Source organism: Salmo salar, chromosome 23, assembly GCF_965601325.2.
Source record: "Salmo salar chromosome 23, fSalSal1, whole genome shotgun sequence".
NCBI lineage: Eukaryota > Metazoa > Chordata > Actinopteri > Salmoniformes > Salmonidae > Salmo > Salmo salar.
In genome coordinates, this window is record NC_138313.1 from 17,706,951 (window position 1) to 17,730,789 (window position 23,839).

A 23,839-nucleotide genomic window follows, 5' to 3' on the forward strand; every position below is an offset into this window, starting at 1 on the left:
ATGGCATGGTTATGATCGTGTCATAACGTGTTAAACCGCTGGTTGTCGAGTAAAGTGTTATCGTTTGGTTTAGGTGACTTGCCCCTCAGGTCAGCACCAAGTGCACATCATTAACATAATTAGGCTTCACAAAGATTAACTGGTTAGTCTGTACTTATCTTAGTCTGGGTGTCACGCCCTGACCATAGAGAGCCTTTTATTCTCTATTTTGGTTAGGTCGGGGTGTGACTAGGGTGAGAAATCTAGTGTGTGTATTTCTTTGTTGGCCTGGTATGGTTCCCAATCAGAGGCAGCTGTTTAGCGTTGTCTCTGATTGGGGATCATATTTAGGCAGCCATTTCCCCACTGGTTTTTATGGGATCTTGTTTATGTGTAGTTGCCTGTGAGCATGTCGTAGCTTCACGTGTCGTGTATTCTTTATAGTGGTTGACTTATAATAAAAATATGTCGAACCGATATCACGCTGCGCTTTGGTCCAGTTCTTACGTCGATCGTGACACTGGGACTCTCTAGTCTAGAACTAATTAATCTGAAGTTAAGCAACGTCTCAGAAAGCAATTTTTTTATCTGCATTAATTTAAGTAGAGTTATCCTAGTCATGACTTACATTAAACTCTGTCCGGGAAACTGCCCCGTAGTGTATTTGAGATTTTAAAAGGTTTCTAAAGTGTGTAATTTCTGACTTGATTTTCCTTATGAGAAATGTATCAAACCCTACAAAAATGTCCAATTATAATCCACATAATAATTCACATTTCCTGTTGCTGCAGGACTATTTTCCTGCTGTAGCAAACTGGCTCAAATTAAGATCCTACATCTGTACACGCAATAAAAAAAAGCACAACCTTCTTTCAAAAAACAGGATGTTTAATTACAAACAAAAGCTAATTTACTACAGTATACAAGCATGAAATAGACTTTGTTAGGCACATTTTACAATAGCAACATTTTTTTTTTTAAATGCCCATCATTGTTAAAGTGGAAATCAGCAGAAGAAACAATAACAAAGCGGTCTCCTCGGCCCTGGTTTGGTAAATCAAATTTTACATGCGCTAAAATGCTTACTTACAAACCCTTAACCTACAATGCTTTAAGAAGTGAAGACATTTTTAAAAATAAGTGTTAAGTAAAAAATTGAAAAGTAAAAAATTGAAAATAAAAGTAACAAAAAGCTGAGAGATGGGGCTGGAAAAATGTAATCACTCTCAAATTCATAGACAGAGCTATGGACGCAAGGATTGACCATCCATTATATCAAAAGTATAGTTTTAACCAATGTTTTGAGGGTATATTGTTTACAAACATTGGAGTAAAATAAGCTTATATTCGGGGTTCTAATGGGGTACATCAGTTGAACTAAGCTAATGAGGTATTTATAAGATATATTCTTCAAGAATCAATGGGAACACATCATTAATTTCTAAGTCCAAAAATGTATGTCGCAACTTCTGATTGCCCCTTGAAGGCCACATTTACACGTGTAGCTAACATATTTCATTTTAATTATTGTGTTTGAGCATTGGCACTTGTTTTATTGAGAAGCCACACAGTTATACATGAAAATAGTAAAATAAAGACATAATACTCCATAATACTCCAATATAATGGACCAGTTTCATCTGGCTTATGGGTCCAACTGCTCGCAGATGTCTTGCAGATTTCTTGCAGATGTCTTGGCCTTGTTTTTAGGGGTACAGGATCATGCTGGAGAAGAAGCCATGCGAGGGGAAAGAAGGGGAGGGAGCAGGGGGAAGTGGTTGTCCTAGTGACAGTACATTTTAAAAGCGGGCACGGATACGCTCCAGAGGGTCTGTTTCCCACATCTTGGGGTCCCAGGCCTGGAACCAGCCGGTGAAGGTTGGTGGTTCCATTCCCTGCTTGATCGTGGTGATGGCAATGCCCCGGCGTCCAGAGGGGTCCAAATCCAAGTAGTCTTTGGCTGAAAGACAAGAAGAAAGCTCTACATTAAGTCCCATAGATTGACACTTTTTGTCAATGACTACAATGAGGTAGGGATAGAGTGTATGTATGAACAATGGCCAATAAATCCAGATTATTAATCAATGGTACCAATTTTTGCTGATCCGGTCCTCTCCACTTCGTTGGCCTCGTTGCCAATCCAGAGGAAGACCTATTAAAATAATAGAAAAAGAGAGTGGATCATCTATGGAAATAGAATAACTAGACAGACATTCCCAGTCAAGTCAATGCTCTGTGATGTGTGGACCGGCGGCCATATTAATTGTACTGTGTGTGTTCCCATGCCAGGAACAATGATTTACACTAGATGACAGACAGGAGGTGCCGTTTTGAAGCAACCACGCCTCCTTCTTGGCATTCCCCAACCGTTGTAAATAAAATAAAAATAAGCTACAGAAATACATGTATTGATGTCTACATTTGTTTTTGCCAACTTTATTCTATTATAGACACCTTAATGCATACTTTTAAATAATATTATGTGAGCTAATAAATATATATATTTTAAAAAGTCCTTAATTAAAGTAAATATTTGATATACTGTATATTTTTTATCTTATGTTACTGTTCCCACTACAACAATGTTACTGTTATGTTACTGTTCCCACTACAACAAATACATGTAATTTTGTCCTTTAAACATTTAATTGAAATACTGTAGAATTCCATTAATTCCTATGGATGACTGCCAATACGGCTGACCGGTAGCTTCAAAGCCTCTCATTGGCCAATACATAGTACCAGCAATCCAGGGTTTATATACATCAGGACGTATGTCATTCTATTTCTATGGGATCAACCCTGCACACTCAAATTATTATACAGGAAACAATAAAAGCAGGATGTGAAGAGGGATTGGAGGATTGGACCACTACCTCTAAAAACTCATAGCAGGACTTCAGTTGAATCAGAGCCACTGGGATCATGTGGATAATACTGTATAATGGTTTTATAATGGTCTTCCACATCATGCCAAGACCTTACCTGATCCCAAGTGTCCAGAAGCATGACATCATCGGTTGCCAAGTCTGACTGGTTGAAATCTCCAGGCACCTCCTCAGCCTGAGAGAGAGAAAGACAAAGACAAAGAGAAAGAGAAAAATACAGAGTATCCTTTGATGTCTCCAACCTTCACAACCAAATAGTCCATCCCTTCACTTAGAGAAAGCATTCCTTTACTCACTATGAGTCTGCCAGTCTTGTTAGAGCAGCCAAACAGGCGTGGTGGCTTCACCATCTTCTGCAGACAGCTGGAGGTCTGGTACTCCTTCTTCCCTCCCAGAGCAGACCAGAACCCAGCTGGGGAAGAGAGCAGAATATGGTACATCAAAACACTCATCATACCAGTTTCATTCAATGCAAATGAAGAAACATCAGAAAAACACAAGAATAAATTATAGTGAGTAGATCATTTTGTAATGATTGTTCAAATGTAATATTTGCTAATAAAATGCACTACAATAAAAGTATTTAAAATAGAAAAAACAAATGTAAAATAAATCCTATCATCACTAAGGCACGTTTTGTTATGACAGTCACCAGGTGTAAGACTACAACACCCACCAGGCTCCTTGCCCTCTGACACCACAGTGGCACGCTCTCCTCCCAGGAAAGAGGTGACATGCTGTGCCGCAGCCATCTCCTCCTCAGTGGCCCCCACTCCCCTCCACAGGAACATAGCGTCAGGGGACTTCAGCACAAACACATCATTGGTGTTCAGGAACGCAGCAGAGGGCTCCACCTGAGGAGAAGATTGGAGACGGGGGGACGGACAGACGGACGGGGGGGCACGAAGTCTTGAATCTTGCGTCGTTTTATAAATCAACTCATACACCCTGTACCATTTTTGATGTACATCAAAAATCCCTTTCCAACTATTTTCAATTTGTACGGCACAGCTGTCAACATCCTGGTCATCAAATGTCACTGGTATACTTCCTATTTATGCTATTTTTATTCCTCTGCCAGTTTTGATCCTTTATATTAGGCAGACAGACCAGTTCCCTACCTCCTCTCGCTGCCACCTGCTTCCTCCATTTTTGGGGTAATGCTGTAATTAATTGGTTGTAATCTTGGATTGTGATAACTCCATAAAATACATAACTCTACCATTCCAATTTACAATATCATTTAATAACAAAATACCCTTTTCAAACATCTTTTACATAACTACAGGTTTTTTATTAACCAGCACATTTGAGTTCAGCCATAATATTTGTTCTATTTTTTCAGGGGGATGAAATTGAAATTGTAACCAGCTCTGCAATGCTTGCTTGAAAAAGAGAGATACTTGAATTTTTTTTTATTTTAAATTAATCGAAAATGGGACATGGCAAAAAGGCTATTTTTAAACAATGGATGAGCTTTTCTTAGTATTCTACTTGAAAAACATTTAGGGTTCAAGAAAAACTTGAAGCTTTTAGAGAGCGGTTTAGTGCTTTTATATTTAATAACCTCAACCCACACAATTCATATTCATTATATAGACAGGCATGCTTTATCTTGTCTGGTTTAGCGTCCCAGATATACGTGTATGTTGTGTGACTGACTGACCTCTACAGCCCGTGTGGCCTTGGTGGAGCTCTGGCGGATGTGGAAGAGGCGTGTGGAGCCCACCTTGCTCTGGCCCCCCTTACGGGACGTTCCGCCCAGGTGGATCACCATGGGCTTCCCCTTGAACAGACTCATCAGGTGGGCCGGCTCCTGGCCCTGAGTCACACGCACCTGGAGGAGAGAGGAGAGGAGACACTTCAACACAACCATTAGACCATGGGCTTTCTCAGCCAGGTTGTTATTGTAAAATAGATTTTGTTCTCAATGGCTTACCTGGCTAAGGTTAAATAAATAAATCACACTTCCAAACAACAAAGACAAGAGGACACTTCTCTGAGTGTTTGAAAGTCATATGAGGTGTGTTTAAATCAGATCTATCTGAATGGGGAGCAATTGTTCTTGGATTGTCTTTGTACAGTAAGTGTTACCTGGACAGGTGAGCCTCCCATGGAGTCGTCCAGCCTGACCGTCAGGAAGGCAGAAGCAGCCAGCTCATCCTGAGTACACTTCCGCCCCTGCCTTAAGACATCAATCAATATATCAATCACTGTTATGGGTATGGGATAACGTAGACACAAACAGAGAGAACTTAATGTGCTCCTGCAGTTACACTGAGTATACAACAAATTAAGAACACCTGCTCTTTCCATTACATAGACTGACCAGGTGAATCCAGGTGAAAGCTACAATCCCTTATTGATGTCACTTGTTAAATCCATTTCAATCAGTGTAGATGAAGGGGAGGAGACAGGTTAAAGAAGAATTTTTATGCCTTGAGACAATTGAGACATGGATTGTGTGTATGTGCCATTCAGAGGGTGAATGGGCAAGAGAAAAGGTTTAAGTGCCTTTGAACAGGGTATGGTAGTAGGTCCTAGGGGCACTGGTGTGTGTCAAGAACTGCAATGCTGCTGGGTTTTTCATGCTCAACAGTTTCCCTTGTGCATCAAGAATGGTCCACCACCCAAAAGGACATCCAGCCAACTTGACACAACTGTGGGAAGCATTGAAGTCAACATGGGCCAGCATCCCTGTGGAACGTTTTTGACACCTTGTAGAGTCCATGCTGTTCTGAGGCCAAAAGGGCACAACTCAATATTTGGAAGGTGTTCTCAATGTTTGGTATACTCAGTCTATAGCTCCAGTCTGATGATGGCTCTCTCTTGTGGCGACATGGTGAACAACACTCACCAGGTGTAGATGATATGCTGCTCCCTGCCTCCTAGGCGGTAGCTGTACAGGACCAGGTAGCAGTCACCTCCATAGAACTGGCCGTAGCTGGAGGGGTCCACTGGCACCTGGGCACCATTCTCCACACGCCACACCTGAGGAGGAGAAGCATCACCTTTAGTTACCAAGGTGTAACTCTCAGTGTGTGGTACATTAAAAACAATTCACATATGGGCTGAGTGGTCTAGTGGTCGGGACGGAAGCCTCCAGCACACATGCACAAGTTTGCCTACTTCCTTGTAACACATTCTCCCTCTGCTTGTTATTCTCTCTATGGCTCTATGGCACATTGGAGAAGGAGGTCTGAGGGGGATGGACCTTGGATGTTCTCCTCCAATACAGTTCAGAAGTAGGAGAGGAGATAAGATGAAATGATTTGTGGAAAGACAAATTGAGATTCTCTCTTTTCACTCCTTTAAACAAAACAAAAAAACAATTCTCACACCACCAGGAGTATTAGACAGTGGTGTAAAAATATTTGAAAGTACTACTTGAGTAGTTGTTTTGGGGTATCTGTACTTTACTATTTATATTTTTGACATATTTACTTTTACTTCACTACATTCCTAAAGAAAAGTATGTACTTTTACTCCATACATTTCCCCTGAAACCCAAAAGTACTCGTTACATTTTGAATGCTTAGCAGGACAGGAAAATATTCAAATGCACACACTTATCAAGAGAACATCCCTGGTCATCCCTACTGCCTCTGATCTGGCGGACTCACTAAACACATGCTTCGTTTGTAAATGATGTCTGAGTGTTGGAGCGTGCCCCTGGCTATCCATAAATTATAAAAAACAAGACAATGGTGCCGTCTGGTTTGCTTAATATAAGGAATTTGAAATGATTCATACTTTTACTTTTGATTCTTAAGTATATTTTAGCAATTACATTTACTTTTGTTACTTAAGTATATTTAAAACCAAATACTTTTAGACATTTACTCAACTAGGATTTTACTGGGTGACTTTTACTTGAGTCATTTTCTATTAAGGAATCTTTACTTTTACTTAAGTATGACAATTGGGTATTTTCCACCACTGGAATTAGATCATCATACTGAATCTCATCACTAGATTCTTTCAGCAGTACCTGAACCTTCCCGGATCCGTCATCCACCATGCCGTGTTGGGCAACCATGGTCTTGTTGGTGTGTAGGGCGGAGGAGTCGAAGGGGACCTGCTCCACCCTGGCAATACGTCCCACACTGTAGGCCTGGCCTGGGCCCGTGGTCTGGTCCTTGTCCTTCCAGTTACAGAAGAACTGCTTAAACAGGGTAGTCTCTCCTCCGCACGGCAACACCTGGATCTGTACAGGACAGAAGAAGACATCAAAGGACTTAAATCATTCAACCCACATATCTGTAAAGGGACGTGATAGCAGTAGATCCAAAGGAATTGGTCAATACACAGAGCTGAGTGAGTGGTGATGGGATGTGGAGAGGTTGTTGTAGTGTAGGATTTTTGCACAATTCAGCAGCGGTAGGGTAGAAAGGTTGCTGTCATGGTGCATAACTTTGGCATGCGAATGCACGGCAGCAGTATGAAGACACGTTTGCTGTAACGTTACCTGGGTTTGCTTGGGGTAATTCTTCTCCCTGATGAACTGTTCTGCAGCATTCATGGCAGCCTTGCGCTCATCTGTGGAGGCACTAGGTCCTTTCCAGACAAAGATCTTGCAGTCCGATCCGTTGTCCAGAATGTAACACTCGCTGGGGGAGAGCATCTCTTGTTTGAAGGGGCTGGACTGGGCCACCACTGACACCTTCATGGAGCCTGCCGCATCAGAGATCTACAACCCAATACAACACGTCTTTATTCATCCACATTATACAGAGACAACTGAAATGGACCATTGTGCTTTGACAGTACACAGCGCCACCACAAAACATACACATATGACAGACTGGGAGAAGCACAGGGTTGCGAGTCTTTACCATGTAGAGAGCTCCCTTTTTGTTGGATCTTTCAACAGTCTCGTCATCAGGGATTCCTGCAGGGATGTTGGGTTTGGGCCCCAGAGCCTTAACATAAACACAAACACAGTAATTATTAATACCGTGAATAAGGAGAAATAAGTCATAGCCAAGTTTATCAGCTCTGCCTAAGAAGTCCCATTGCACTCATCTACAGTTCCACCATTGCATAAAAACCCTTGTATAGAGTTTGTGACCACCGTGCAAGAGCAGGAACAACCCCTTACCTTTTAAAAATGCATTAAATGAGCCAAAATAGAAGATAGCTAAAATTGTTCAAGTTCATACTGCAATGTCTTAGCGTGCTAAAAGGGCATAATAATGCCAGATGCCAGTAACCCTCGCTCCCATATTCCCTTCCTTTATTACAGGGACAGGAAGTGGTGGTGAAGGTGACTCATGTCGATGACAGCCTGTCGGTGAATCCCAAACTGCCCCCTCGCCCCTATCAACTCGCTTGGAGGGCCCTCCGTCGTCATGTGTTGCTGACGAAACACCGGGGGTGACCTCCAGAGAGTAGGGATGGGATCAATAAACCCATCAACTTCGGAACACACTCCTTACTTGAATGATGCAATACATGTTCCACTTTTAAACAATAAAACGAGCATGAAATTCAAATTAACGAATCCCCCTGTTGTTTTACAAGATATAAACCACAGTAACAGTTAAACATTTAATTTGGGAGGTATGTCATCTGTTACATGTATCAAGTCTCGAAATCAGACATTAACAAATGCAAACAACATATAATTAGGAATGCCTCTCCATTATTTTATGAAATTGTGCAGACTCCAAACATATCGCAGTGCGTGTCGGGATAGCACTTCGCTCTGAAGCCTGCAGCCTTGCTGGCTCGGTCAAAGTGACTATCTGAAGGTCTAATTAGCCCCTACACCCTCGATCATCTTCACTCCCTCAGCAATGAGACACTTGTGCAAATGGCAGAGTGAATTTTTGCGCGTGAACGTGCAATTGGAGGGGGAGCAGTGAGGGGATGATTTGGGATTGAGTCAGAGGCTCTCCTCCCTCCTCGATCATCTGTGTGTGTGTGTGTGTGTGTGTGTGTGTGTGTGTGTGTGTGTGTGTGTGTGTGTGTGTGTGTGTGTGTGTGTGTGTGTGTGTGTGTGTGTGTGTGTGTGTGTGTGTGTGTGTGTGTGTGTGTGTGTGTGTGTGTGTGTGTGTGTGTGTGTGGATAAGAGAGTGTTAAATGACTAAAATGCAAATGTCTCACGTTGATGATAGCCTCTGGCTCTCCTCCCTCCTCAACAATTTGCAGCTTGGCACGGCCATTCCTCTCGTTGTCACGGATATCGATGGCCACCTCGGACGCCTTCAGTCGCTCGAAGCGGTTGCACTCACTGCCACACCACTGGAAGATGTCCTGAGAATAGAAACAAAAGCTGTCTTAATGGCCATGACTCAGACTTAGGGTAAGGGAGGAGTCTTGCCTCTGGATATAACTACTTATGCATGCTCATGTATGCTCCACAACATAACAACTGGGGTATTTTACTGCCCTCTCCTTCTTTGGAGCCGTCATCCCTCCCATTACACATATGCAAACATTGTGCGTGTGGGATCATTGGGCTTCTGCCTATGTGACAATCCCTTATGTAGCATCGGCTGGTTGAGGAGACCTAACTCCTTAACTTCTAATTTCATCGTTGGAGCTTAGTCACTGATACCCTATTCCAGCTCACCTTTCCCTGGTCGATGATGAAACAGTCCCCATTGTTGAAGCTGGACCAGGACATGTCCACCTCTGTGGCTCTGATGACCCTGCGGCCCTTGATGTGCAGCAGACGCTTGACGTTCATCTCGTTGGTCACCACGTGCTGGAAGCCAGAGGCCACCCCACCTTGCTGAGGGACAGAGAATTTAAATAATGTGCCAGGTTAACAAAGCTAACAATAAAACATAGTTTATAAGAAGTTTATATGCACAGTGAGTATTCCAAACATTAGGAACACCTTCCTAATATTGAGTTGCAACCTCCTGCTTTTGCCCTCAGAACAGCCTCAATTAGTCGGACATGGACTCTACAAGGTGTCGAAAGCGTTCCACAGTGATGCTGGCCCATGTTGACTCCAATGCTTCCCAAAATTGTGTCAAGTTGGCTGGATGTCCTTTGGGTGGTGGTCCATTCTTTATACACACGGGAAACTGTTGAGTGTGAAAAACCCAGCAGCATTGCAGTTCTTTACACAAACCGGTGCACCTGGCACCTACTCCCATACCCCATTCAAAGGCACTTAAATATTTTGTCTTGCCCATTCACCCTCTGAATGGCACACATACACAATCTATGTCTCAATTGTCTCAAAGCTTAAAATGCTTCTTTAACCTCTTAGCCTGTCTCCTCCCCTTCATCTACACTGATTGGAGTGGATTTAACAAGTGACATCAATAAGAGATCATATCTTTCACCTGGATTCACCTGGTCAGTCTATGTCAGGGGTATTGAACTCTTACCCTATGAGGTCCGGAGCCTGCTGGTTTTCTGTTCTACCTGATAATGAATTGCACCCACCTGGTGTCCCAGGTCTAAATCAGTCCCTAATTAGAGGGCAACAATGAAAAAAAGCAGTGGAACTGGCTTCAAGGTCCAGAGCTAAGTCTTGAAAACTTGATTGCTGAGAAGCAAACCATTTTAGGACTATGTCAACAATTAACTAATGAAACAATTTTGAATTTTCCATAAATGTTTTGTATACTCAGTGTATATTACATATGTTAGTAACTTTGTGAGTAACTTTGTGAGTAACTTTGTCTAGAGTAGTAAGTAAATATTTACTTCCAAGGCTTCCTTCTGGAAAAAGACAAAGATGTGTCCTCCCTCAGCCTGTCTGCCATTTCAAACTCTCCATAGCAACCTTCTATGGAAAACTTTAACCACTGTAAAAGCTAAAACGCAAAGACACAGTCCTTTAAATAGTACAGTTAGCTTTTTGGCAACATGTGTCGAGACTCATCAGTATTTCAACACAGGATTCAGTATTTCAACACCCTCATCAGTATTTCAACACCCTTTTTTTTAATTTTCGCCTAAAATGACATACCCAAATCTAACTGCCTGTAGCTCAGGACCTGAAGCAAGGATATGCATATTCTTGATACCATTTGAAAGGAAACACTTTGAAGTTTGTGGAAATGTGAAATTAATGTAGGAGAATATAACACATTAGATCTGGTAAAAGATCATTCGTTTTTTTTCATCATCTTTGAAATGCAAGAGAAAGGCCAGTATCTAACTTAGGAATCTAGGCACAATTTAGATTTTGGCCACTAGACAGCAGCAGTGTATGTGCAAAGTCTAGAATGTTGTATCAAGTCTGCCCAAATGTGCCTAATTGGTCAATATATACATTTTCAAGTACATAACAGTGCACTCTCCTCAAACAATAGCATGGTATGTTTTCACTGTAATAGCTACTGTAAATTGGACAGTGCAGTTAGATTAACAAGAATTTAAGCTTTCTGCCGATATAAGACATGTCTATGTCCTGGGAAATATTCTTGTTACTTACAATGTCATGCTAATCATATTAGCGCACATTAGCTCAACCGTCCCGTGGGTGGGACACCGATCTGAAGAGATCCTTAACTTAATGGGAGTGTTGCTGTTGGGGTGGTCCTCACTAGAGAATAGATTACTACACCTTTGACCACCCATTGTAGGAGAGATCTAAACTTCAGTCTCATTAGTCACCAAGTTCAAATTGGAATCTACTTCGTTGTCAATACTTGGTTATCAATACTTAACCTAATAATGCAAAAACCACACACATTATTTTCCTTCCCTTCACTGCATTGGGTTTCAATGTAATTTACATACACAGAGAAGTATAGTAGTGGGCTGTATAATAACAGAGTAAGCTTCTAAGTGCTGGAAAGGAAAACAGAGACTTTCAGTCATTTTTAATGATACAGTTTTCAGTAATACCTCACCTTGTACTTGATGCCAGACTTGAAGTATCCCAGGAAGGTGATAGACTCATTGTTCTGGACCTCTCTGAATTGGACCGGGCTTCCGCCCAGGAAATCATCCAGTTGGGTGCTAAAGATGGCCGCCGCACCCATCTCATCCTGAGAACTTTCATTTCCTGTGGTATCAGCCAATAGAGACAGAGATGAGGAGGAAGATTACCAATGGGAAAGGCCATAGAACATACAGAACGATGTAGGGTGAAGTTCCCCCTTAGGTGGTGTTCTTGGGTCAGTTCTGCATTTTTCCTACGACTGATTAAGGTTAGGATTGCTGAATATAGCTGTGTACCTAGGGGAAACTTCACCCTGGAGCATTCAAAACATAAAAGGGAGGAACCATTCAGTCAATTATCAAAAAAATATGACAGGTGACCTGGCATTTCTTTTGATAATGCTTATCATTATCATTTTCTGCACGTATAGGATAGCAGTTAAAGGCTCAGCTTGAGTGACTCTGGTGGTAGGATATAGCAGTGGGGTAACCAGCTCTATCTCTCACCCATCCACATGTGGATGTAGTATGAGGGGGCGGCAGTGGTGTAGAGCAGAACGTAGCAGTCTCCAGTGTAGAAGTTCCCGTGGAGCTGTTTAGGAACCGGCTTCAGATCCATCTTCTCCACACGCCATACCTGAAGACCAGGCGCCTTTCCTGCAATCTGGAACTCCTTATGGAACACCATGGTTCTGGAAGGGAGGAGGAGGAGCAGGAGAAAGCGGAGGGGTGATTAGGAGGAGGAGGAGGTGATGGAGAGTCAAGGTCATACATAAGATGACTGTCATTATCACTGACAAACACACAAAAAAAACTCTGAATCACAGTAAAGTCAAAGATATGATGTAAACGTATGGCTCTTTATCACCAGTTAACGAGACCTTGTAGAGTGTCTGTAGTGGTAAAGGCTAACATATGGTGCTAAAAATGGAAATCTGTAGGTAGTACACTCTAAAAAAAAAAATGCTGGGTTAAAAAAAACAATGTTTGTTAAATATTGGACTGAACACTCGTTGGGTTATTTTGGAACAGCCAGTTGGGTTATTGATGCTGGCTTATTGCGCTATGACCCACCGGGTCAGATCAGAAGACTGGAAGCGTGGATTCGTGGGTTCATGGCTTTCAAATTATTATTTTTTTGCCTCCCATGAGAGTAAATATCATTCTGGTTCATGTTATGTTGTATTGTCATCACTAATGAGGTTGAGCACTGACACTTTGTGGCTTTTATGAGGGTTCAAATCAAATCTTATTGGTCACATACACATGGTTAGCAGATGTTAATGCGAGTGTAGCGAAATGCTTGTTACACAAGAGTGTGAGTTGCTCAGGTGCCTATGCATATCCCAATGTTGGGAGAGTTACCACTGTTACAATATTTAAATAATGTTAGAACATTTATATTAACATACGTAAATTGCAAAAAATATTGAAGAACATTCCAAATTTGCAGTGCACAAACATAACATGATGAACAGGAATGACATTTACTCTCACGGTGGCCAAAACAAACTATATGAAAGCCACGTCACTAATAAGCCACACCTCCAGTCTTCAAAGAAAACCACCCAACTAAGTGACCCTGGGTCAAAATAACCCTATTTGTGTTCTGTCCACTATTTACCCAGCGCTGGGTTGTTTTTAACCCAGCATTTTTTGAAGTGTAGATGTACGATAGTCCTAGGTTTCATAATACACCACTACTTTAGTATTGTGTCATATGTGTAATAGGATAATTACTGTACGTCGTACATCAATTAGGTTAGTTAATGTTTGACTGAATCCTTAGAGGCATTTATTGCACAACACAAGTCAAAGCTCCAGGTAATATTTCCTCCAGGTAAACAGAGGTAATTATTGGCTCACTGAAGAGAAGGCCATATCACATGACTATTGATTTTAAACAGTATTGTTTACTTAAGACAGGTGTGTGTTCTGTTGAATGACCCAATATTATGTCAACAGATCCCTGTGTCTGTTGCAAAACAAAGGAGTGGTTGCAGTTCCGGATTTTCTGGAAACCGTTTTGCTGGGGCTAAAAATACAGATATTTCTGCCCGTGTGAAGGATTATTATTTTTTTTAGCTGCTGCAATAGAGATCCTATGAAATTACTAGAGGGGATTTGTCATATACCCTTAATGTTCAAGAATGGAGTGAAAATGGCAGCCACATTGGTCAGGGACAAATCCAAACCAGTGTAATATGAGTTAATGGCAGTAGAGGCATAATCCAGATTTGATTTATGCAGGAACATAACAGATAGGCGTGTGATATATCAGAAATTGAGTAATAGAATTACTGTCAACCTAAAATATTATCATATAATTATAAATACAGTTTATACAGGTTTTGTACAAATGTTCTGTATAAATAGCCTCTAAAATATATGCAAAAAGACCATAAATGACAAAATTATTTGTTTTCTTTGTAAACTATGAGTTCTATTATATGATACATTATCAGTACTTGTTGATTTTACAACTTGTCTAAGTCTTATCATCAACTGATTTCAGCCAGTGTATTGCTGTGGATTGACTGCCTTGTTTGAATGGAATGTTGGCATATTGGCACTTAATTTGACAAATGAATGGAATCATTCCTCTTAAACTGTCTGGCTAGCTAGCTAACAAACATACAGTGAAGATAAAGTCTTCAAATAAATTTTTCCCCACACTATCTTATCACAGCACTGGCAAACCATGGTTGATCAACTCCTTGACCAAAATGGCTGACACTTAGACCATCATCAGAAGGCTAATGTCCATTCTAGTATTTTGTTCCCTATTCCAAGTCTGCCTCCTGCGTAATTGCTGCTCATTGCTCCACTGCCGCTTTGATCGGCGATGAATGCCTTTGTCTGATGTAGCTTACACACTTCATTTTGTACACAAAGGAGATGGTCGACAAGTTCAAACTATTGCATTCCATGCCTCAGTAGGCTTTTAAGCACAAGCATGATTTCATGTTCATTTTTCAGAGTTAGTCTACATGCAGCTGTTTACATGTTGTCCAAAAAAGACATGATCAACATGTACGATTATACTCGCAGATAGTTTTTTGCAGCAATGCAAAACTCAAGTGGGGAGTTACATGTAGCTATCTAGCCAACATATCAAACACAAGCAAGTCACAGACACAAGGTCTAATATTTTTTTTCATCATCACTGCAAACTTTGGCTAAGCAGGAAGCAGAAAGGCAGTCAAAGTAGTAGTGTTATTTTTCAGCAACTCTGGCTAGTGACTATGCTATGGCAGCAACTACAAATATACGCCTACATCATCACACAACCAAAGATTTTTTTTTACTCCAATGCAATGTGTAAGGACAGCATCCTGCTTGTGCAGCTGCAATATCCCTTACAACAGACAGAGAAGTTTGTAGCCTTCACATTGGCCTTGAATGTTCGTTCAAATCGTCGCAGAGTTTTTACTTCAGCTGTCCGGACAAATGAGGCAGAGACATAGGCTACTTCATTTATTTGGAAACTATTTAGTCTTTCTTTACTATGGATGTCATCCACATAATTAAAGCAAAATGTCATGCTTTTAACATTGTGTGTGAAACCTTTTAGAATGTTGTGTTGTCAAACAACCCCTCTGTATCACAGAGAGACAGTATATCTCTCATACCTCATGTTTTCGTATCAATATCAGACTTACATGAAACCTGATACTTTACCATTACTCCTTAATGAGAATGGTGTCTATCTCTAACTCAATGTTGATCTAGGGTGGTGGTGCAAAGGAGAGAATGAGTCACATGAGCCTGACTGACTCATGAGAGAACTGTTTCTCTCCCTTTCTCTCTCTACTTATCTCTCTTTCTCTCTCTTTCTCTCTCTCAAACTGACTGTTAGGATGACTTATCCATTTCTCAACATTTCAGCATCTGAAAATGTATTGTAGTCCATATTCACCATACAAGCATACCTGACATTATTGCATTCCAAACTTGTAATTCCATGTATATAAAGACGTGATAGAATATATTTTTCCTTTTATTGATCTGAGCAAATACAGTGTTTTGATTGAAGAGTCTCATGAGACTGGATTAGAATAAGAAAAAACATTTTCCCCAAGATGGGAATCTGTAAACATATGCCCCTGTAGCCCTCTAACCAATTATTCTCTCAGTATTCCCCAAGCAGCTGGATTCCTCTGTGGTTCTACTGGATGGGTTCTGGGCTAATTCACAACACTTACCCACCTCAGAGGCCAAACAGTAAAAATTATAGGATGACAGACCACAAAATGACATATACACTACATAACCAAAAGTATGTGAACACCCGCTCATTGAACATCCCATTCCAAAATCATGGGCATTACTATAGAGTTGGTCCCCCCCCCCCCCCCCCCCCGTAGCTGCTATAACAGCCTGCACTCTTCTAGGAAGGCTTTCAACTAGATGTTGGAACATTGCTGAGGGACTTGCTTCCATTCAGCAACAAGAGCATTAGTGAGGTCGGGCACTGATGTTGGGTGACTAGGCCTGGTTCACAGTCAGCGGTCCAATTCATCCCAAAGGTGTTCGATGGGGATGAGGTTAGGGCTCTGTGCCGGCCAGTCAAGTTTTTCCACATCGATCTCGACAAACCATTTCTGTTTGGACTTTGCTTTGTGCATGGGGGCATTGCCATGCTGAAACAGGAAAGGGCCTTCCCCAAACTATTGCCACAAAGTTGGAAGCACAGAATTGTCTAGAATGTCATTGTATGCTGTAGCGTTAAGATTTCCCTTCATTGGAACTAAGGATCCTAGCCCGAACCATAAAAACAGCCCAGACCATTATTCCTCAGCCACCAAACTTTACAGTTGGCACTATGCATTGGGGCATGTAGCGTTCTCCTGGCATCCGCCAAACTCAGATTCGTCCATTGGACTGCCAGTTGGTGAAGCGTGATTCATTACTCCAGAGAAAGCGTTTCCACTGCTCCAGATTCCAATGGTGGCAAGCTTTACACCACTCCAGCCGACGCATGGCATTGCGCATTGTGATCTTAGGCTTGTGTGCGCCGGCTCGGCCATAGAAACCCATTTCATGAAGCTCCCGACGAACAGTTCTTGTGCTGATCGTGCTTCCAGGGGCAGTTTGGAACTCGATAGTGAGTGTTGCAACCGAGGACAGACAATTTTTATGCGCTACGCCGCTTCAGCACTCGGCGGTCCCGTTCTGTTAGCTTGTGTGGCCTACCACTTCATGGCTGAGCCGTCGTCGCTCCTAGAGGTTTCCACTTCACAATAACAGCACTTACAGTTGACCGAGGTAGCTCTAGCAGGGCAGAAATTTGACGAACTGACTTGTTGGAAAGGTGGCATCCTATGACGGTGCCATGTTAAAAGTCACCGAGCTCTTCAGTAAGGCCATTCTACTGCAAATGTTTGTCTATGGAGATTGCATGGCTGTTTGCTCGATTTTATACACTCGTCAGCAACGGGTGTGGCTGAAATAACCGAATCCATTCATTTGAAGGTGTGTCCACATACTTTTGTATATATAGTGTATAATTTATGATATCTGTGTGACACACTCTCCCAAAAACATTAAAACACTGCTACTTTTACATAAAATCTAATGTAAGATTGAGACATAAACGACATAATAATAAATGAAATAATAAATGGAAAATAGAATAATTAATTAATTATCTGTCATTAGTTTATTTAGTTCACAATATCATTGTGCTAAAACATATCAACATGCAGAGATATATGACAGAGATAGGCCTATATATTTTTTACCTCATATACCAACTTTCCATACTATTTATTCACTGCAACATGCTAATACAGCAACTCAATTCAGCAATACAATTGAAAATGGCTGTAGTATACAATAAAATGGATCTATTCTAAAATTCAATTTTAAAAAAATGGCTGTAAAAGTCTTTCCAATATGCAATCATACTGTTAATTCCTCTGTAAAATATGATTATGACTCATATAGACGGTTTTTGCATAGGTTTCGTCCCTCCTGGATCCTACCAGCTGAGCCACCAACCATAATTTAAAGGCAGTACATTAATGAAACAGTTCTTTCCCCCCCCCCCCCCCCCCTCTCTGCCATTCTACACATTTTGTGGGAATTAACCTATTAACATGTATGCATCTATTCAAAAGAATAGCTAATATATCTAGCCAACCCAGAAATGTGTTTGCAAGGCAACTGCGATATGATAAAGAATAGACTGGCAGCAACATGTTACTTTCACAACAAAGATTCTGCTGATAAACAAAAAAAATACTTTTAAGTTTAGTTCTCGTGTATATCTGTATCCTAATTGGATGAGAATTGCTGATGTAAGGATATAAAACTTCTGTATTTAATTTTTTTTTTACCTGATAGTAGAAAGGTTTAGAAGATGAACTCAGCAGCAAAGGCAGATGTGGATGTTGTGTAGTAGCCTATTCAAGATTCTGCAAAGATTGTGAGTGAGGCTATTATAAAGCTAGAGCATCTCAGAAAGAAGAGGCATCTCAAGCCCCACCCAATGCACGTAACAACACGTCGTAAACTAGAGCCGGGTGACCAAAAATAACTATCTGAAAACCACGCCCCTAATAGGCCATGTCGTCTGAAAATAGCCCGGTTACCCAAACATGGGTTAATTTAACCATCAATTGGGTTCTTATTAACTTTCATGCTGGGTTGACCCAGCACCTGAGGAGGTGTGCCCTATTGGGGGAGTGACTTTCAGATTGTTAGTTTTGTCTATCCGTGGGACTAAATGTCATTCCTGTTCATCATGTTAAGTTTGTACACCTCTGATTTTAATTTTTTTCAATAATTTTGCACATTACATATTTCAATATACATTTAATGAAAAGATACATAATGTGCTTGACTCCACATTACAAAAACATGTTGCTGGATATTTGCAACATTACTATTTTAATATTAAAACAAAGTGGTAACAAGTTGAGGAACTCATACTCTTGTGTAAGCCTCATTAATACTCATTAAGTCTGTGCTCAATCTTAGTAGAACCAATTAACTGGAATTAAATTTACTCTCACGAGTGTCAAAAAATGAAAAAGCCACACCACTACTAAGCCACACCTCCATTTTTGGGAGTGTATAAATAATTTATGTGAACAAAAAGTTATTTTATATTTCCCTCGGACATTGTACACATTTTGTAGGAATTAACCTATTGACATTTATTCAAAAGAATCCCCAATACATCTAGCCTACCTCAGATGAGTTTGCAAGGCAACTGCGATATGATAAAGAATAGACCGGCAGCAACATTTCTTTAATACTAAAAACGCTGCTTATAAACAAACAAATAACTTTTACGTCATATAGAAAATCAAGGATTATCTCTGATATAATTTCATGTAAATGAGTGGAGCCAATTTATTTTACATATCTATCTCTATCCTAATTGTATGATAATTGCTGATTACACAAGTTGTGTATTTTTCACACAAAAAAATTACCTGATAGAAGAAAACTTTTGAAGAAGAACTCGGCTGGAAAGTATGTGGATGTAGTGTAGTATTTCAGATTCTGAAAAGATTGAATGTGATTGAGGCTATTATATAGCTGGAGCTTTGCGCTCAGAAAGAAGAGGCGTCTCCCGCCCTGCCCCAACCGAACCTGCAAGTAACAACACATCGTAAACTAGTGCCTACCACTGTAGGCCTATTTTTAGTCGGTATTACAGGTCCCTTAGAAAGCCTACACACTCTTGAACCTTTTTTCACATTTTGTTGCGTTACAAAGTAGGTTTGAAATATATTTAATTGTCATTTTTTTGTCATTGATCTACACACAATACTCCTGTAATGTCAAAGTGAATATATATATATATTTTACAAATTAATAAAAATGTAATAACTAAAATATAGTTGTTGCATGAGTATTCACCCCCTTTGTTTAGGCAAGCTGAGATTAGTTCAGAAGTAAAATTTGGCTCAACAAATCATATAAGTTATATGGACTGACTCTGTGTGAAATACTAGGGGTTGGCATGATTTTTGAATGACTACCACTTCCTCTGTCCCCCATACATACAACATTTGTAAGGTCCCTGAGTCAAGTATTGAATTTCACAGATTCAACTACAACGACCAGGGAGATTTTCAAAAGCCTCATAAAGAAGGGCAGTAGATGGGTAACAATAACACATCAGACATTAAATACATCTTTAAGCACGGTCAAGTACTGAATTATGCTGTGGATTATGCTAAACCACCCAGACACATCAAATATGCAGTTTTCCTTCTGAACCCACTCCCCCCCCCAAACCCACTCCTCTCTTCATCATACTGAGCAGCACCGAAACCAAACCCTTACCTTACCCCTTAACATTAACTGGGTTTTTATCCTAACCCCAATCCCTCCCTTTAACCCAAACTGGTTTCATATCCAAATCCCAATACCGCATTTTACCCTGAACTGGATTTGTATCCAAATCCCAACCCTCCCCTCCTGTATACTGACACACCCCACTCTTTCCCTTCTTTGAGCCCAACCCTCTCTTTATTCATGTTTTGTTTAGTCTGATGTTTTGTTTTGACTCCTGTTTTGTGGTTTTTCTTTTTCAATTCTATAATTGTGAAGTGACTTTGGGTCCTTATTATTATTAAAGTAATAGTGGTTAGAGCGTTGGACTAGTGACCGAAAGGTTGCAAGTTCGAATCCCCGAGCTGACAAGGTACAAATCTGTCGTTCTGCCCCTGAACAAGGCAGTTAACCCACTGTTCCTAGGCCGTCATTGAAAATAAGAATTTGTTCTTAACTGACTTGCCTAGTTAAATAAAGGTAAAATAAAATTCAAAGCCTTATGTTTGAGGCAAATCCAACACAACACTGACTAACTGCTTCCTTATTTTCAAGCATAGTGGTTGTGCATTTTTAATTTTACATTTTAATTAACCTTTATTTAACAAGACAAGTCATGGTATTGGCATATGCTTGACATTAGCAAAGACTGCTGAGTTTTTCAGGATGAAAATAAACGGGATGGCGCAAAGCACAGGCAAAATCCCAGAGGAAAACCTGCTTCAGTCTGCTTTAGACGATACACTGGGAGAGGATTTCACCTTTCAGCAGGTCTATAACCTACAACACAAAGCAACATCTACACTGGAGTTGCTCACCAAGAAGACAGTGAATGTTTCTAAGTGGACAGTTTTGACTTAAATCTGCTTGAAAACCTATGGTAAGACTTGAAAATTGCTGTCTAGCCATGTTCCCCAACGCCTTGACAGAACCTGAAGATTTTTTGAAAGAATAATGGGCAAATATTGCACAATACAGGTGTGCAAAGCTCTTGTGAGACTTACCCAAGAAGACTCACAGCTGTAATCGCTGCCGAAGGTGTTTCTAACATGTATTGACTCAGTGTCACGACTTCCACCGAAGTCGGCTCCTCTCCTTGTTCAGGCGGCGTTCGGCGGTCGACGTCACCGGCTTTCTAGCCATCGCCGCTCCATTTTTCATGTATCCATTTGTTTTGTCTTGTTCCCTGCACACCTGGTTTTCATTCCCCAATCAATTCATATGTATTTATTCCTCTGTTCCCCATCATGTCTTTGTGTAGGATTGTTTGTGTTACGTGTATCTTGATATTGTGGATATTGTTACGTGCATTACTTTTTGTCTATGTTCCGTGTTTTGGGCACATTTTATGTTCTTTTTGTGCTGTCATTTTGACCGGAATAAAAGTGCGTCTGTTCACTACACTCTGCTCTCCTGCACCTGACTTCGCCTCCGATACACACTCCTAACACTCAGGGGGGTGAATACTTATCCAATCAAAGTACTGTATATTAGTGTTACACTTCTCATTAATCTTAAAAGACGTTAGAATTTGTCTTCCACTTTGACATCAGAGTATTTTGTGTAAATTGTTAACAAAAAAATACAATTAAATCCATTTAATACCACTTTCTAAGACAATACAATTTGAAGAAATCCAACGGGGGTGTAAACTTTCTGTAGGCACTGTAGGTACATACCAGTCATACAGGTAGACAGAATATTTCTGTTACATGAAGTTCAAAAAAGTATTTTTATCCTTATTTATGTAACTTTACAACTACTGTCACTGTATGATAAATTGCATTCATTCCATAATTCATTCTCACACCAATGGAGCACACATCAAGACTATGACATTGTTATGTTATGAACATATATTTATGTGTAATAAAAATAACTCCCAACATAATTTATGATGGTAGATGATGGCATGTTTTTGCAAACAAAGTGGCATTTCAAACAATGTCAACAACTACATAAATAACATAGATGATGAACAAAATGGGTCTTGAGAGAATATCTCTCTAGAGAATAACTAAATCTCTGCTTTCATGAGATTGGTGCCTTTCTCTTCTCATTGTCACTGATATCAGGCATCATGTTGTACTCAAAGACGTTAAAGCTATTGTGAATGAAACTGCATGTTGTGGCACATTCATGTGAATCACTCATGAGTGAAATGTGATTTCCAAGTGTTTAAAAAACATTGTCCTACCAAGAAGAGGTTTTAACTAGGTGGAAGTCCCTTCCAAAGCCTTTACATACCAATTGTATTATTAATAAATCCTATGTGATCAATATGATAATTTCTCTGTATGTATTTTTCTATAAAGAATTTGGCGCCGACTGGTACATGTGGTATAAACTGTGTAAATTGTAGTGACAGGGAAACTAAGCTTCCTGAAGCACTGAGGCATTCCATCCCATTGTGTCGAAAATAGGTTCATTATTTGATGCTTTGATCAACACAGTGTACACTAGTGGCGCCTACTGGTCAAAAGAATTTAGAGCAGCCAAATGATCATAGATGATGTCCCACACACAGTAGCCCGTGCGCAGAAAACCTTTTTGTCTTCAACCTTAACCAATACCAAACCAATCAGGTGGTTGTTCGACAAAACTAAGCTTTGGACGACATTGATTATGTGCTTCTGATAAAGTGATACAGGCATCAGCACAGTGCTTCGTAGTAAACTGCTTAGTGGTTTCGACGCATGCCTCGGAGCTTCGGTATTAAAGTTAACATCAATAGTTAATTGACATCAATATTGCACCTGTAACTCCCCCAAACAACAAAAAATGACAAAAAATAAAACTCAGCAAAATAGAAATCTTAAAAAAACAGTAATTTTCATATTTTGAACTGTTTTAATCAAAATATCATGAAAAACATGGAATTCTTTAGTATCCAGGACATTTAAGACTTGCTGACACTTTAATTTGTCCTGTAGACATCTTCAACTGATTGGTGTACTATAACCACACATGAGTTGAATTGGTACAGCATTCTCACTCATGGGTGCAAATTTAAACATGTTGGCTCCAGCTGGTGGTAATAAATTAATAAAACCGAAAGCTTCCCTTGACATGGAAGAGTTGCAGTGTTGGCTAGCCTTAGCCAGTTAGCTAGCATAAGTAGCATGTCACTCTGTTTTAGTCAAGTTGTTGAGTAGGCTAAATTAGCTGCATTAGCTAAGTACTGTGCATTCAGAAAGTATTTACACCTTGACTTTTTCCACATTTTGTTGTGTTACAGCCTGAATATAAAATGTATTAAATTGAGAATTTGTGTCACTGACAGTGTCAAAGTGGAATTATGTTTGTAGAAATGTTTACAAATTAATACAAAATAAAAGGCTCAAATGTATTGAGTCAATAAGTATTCAACCCCTTTGTTATGGCAAGTCTAAATAAGTTCTGAAGTGTAAAAAGTTGCTCAACAAGTCACATAAGTTGCAATAATAGTGTGTAACATAATTTTTGAATGGCTACCTTATCTCTGTACCCCACACATACAATTATCTGTATGGTCCGATAGTCCAGCAGTGAATTTCAAACACAGATTCAACCACAAAGACTAGGGAGGTTTTCCAATACCTCACAAAGAATGGAACCTATTGGTACAGTAGACGGGTAAAAAAAACAGACATTGAATATCCCTTTGAGCATGGTGAAGTTATTAATTACTTTGGATGTATCAATACACCCCTTCACTAAAAAAGATACAGGTATACTTCCTAACTCAGTTGCCGGAGAGGAAGGAAACCGCTTAGGGATTTCACCATGAGACCAATGGTGACTTTAAAAAAGTTACAGAATTGAATGGCTGTGATAAGAGAAAA

General features: G+C 40.2%; 1 protein-coding gene across 2 annotated transcripts; it reads right to left on the reverse strand.

The window, feature by feature from the left end:
• Nucleotides 1-1,266: 1,266 nt before the first annotated feature.
• On the reverse strand, nt 1,267-19,299 carry LOC106584171 (gelsolin). Of its 2 annotated transcripts, XM_014169118.3 has the most exons (17): nt 19,169-19,209; nt 18,065-18,142; nt 12,231-12,415; nt 11,693-11,847; nt 9,445-9,606; nt 8,976-9,125; nt 7,703-7,789; nt 7,336-7,557; nt 6,859-7,074; nt 5,725-5,858; nt 4,962-5,052; nt 4,534-4,704; nt 3,544-3,721; nt 3,164-3,279; nt 2,965-3,042; nt 2,071-2,131; nt 1,267-1,939 (listed from the first exon to the last, which is right to left on the reverse strand). In XM_014169118.3, exons 3-17 carry the CDS (start codon nt 12,409-12,411, stop codon nt 1,779-1,781), a joined length of 2,163 nt encoding a protein of 720 aa, XP_014024593.3. In that variant the 5' UTR covers nt 12,412-12,415; nt 18,065-18,142; nt 19,169-19,209; the 3' UTR covers nt 1,267-1,778. The 2 variants fall into 2 exon arrangements, with proteins under 2 accessions (XP_014024593.3, XP_014024592.3); XM_014169117.3 differs by lacking the exon at nt 18,065-18,142 and having other exon boundaries at nt 19,169-19,299.
• Between the last annotated feature and the right edge of the window lie 4,540 nt (nt 19,300-23,839).

Bases quoted from the DNA above. Each gene is read 5' to 3' on its own strand.
- LOC106584171 (XM_014169117.3), bottom strand. From the start codon at position 12,411: ATGGTGTTCCATAAGGAGTTCCAGATTGCAGGAAAGGCGCCTGGTCTT. The intron at 7,558-7,702 runs GTAAAGACTCGC...ATTGGGTTGTAG, and splicing joins AAAAGGGAGCTCTCTACATG to ATCTCTGATGCGGCAGGCTC. The intron at 3,043-3,163 runs GTGAGTAAAGGA...TCTCTCTCTCAG, and splicing joins ACAAGACTGGCAGACTCATA to GCTGAGGAGGTGCCTGGAGA.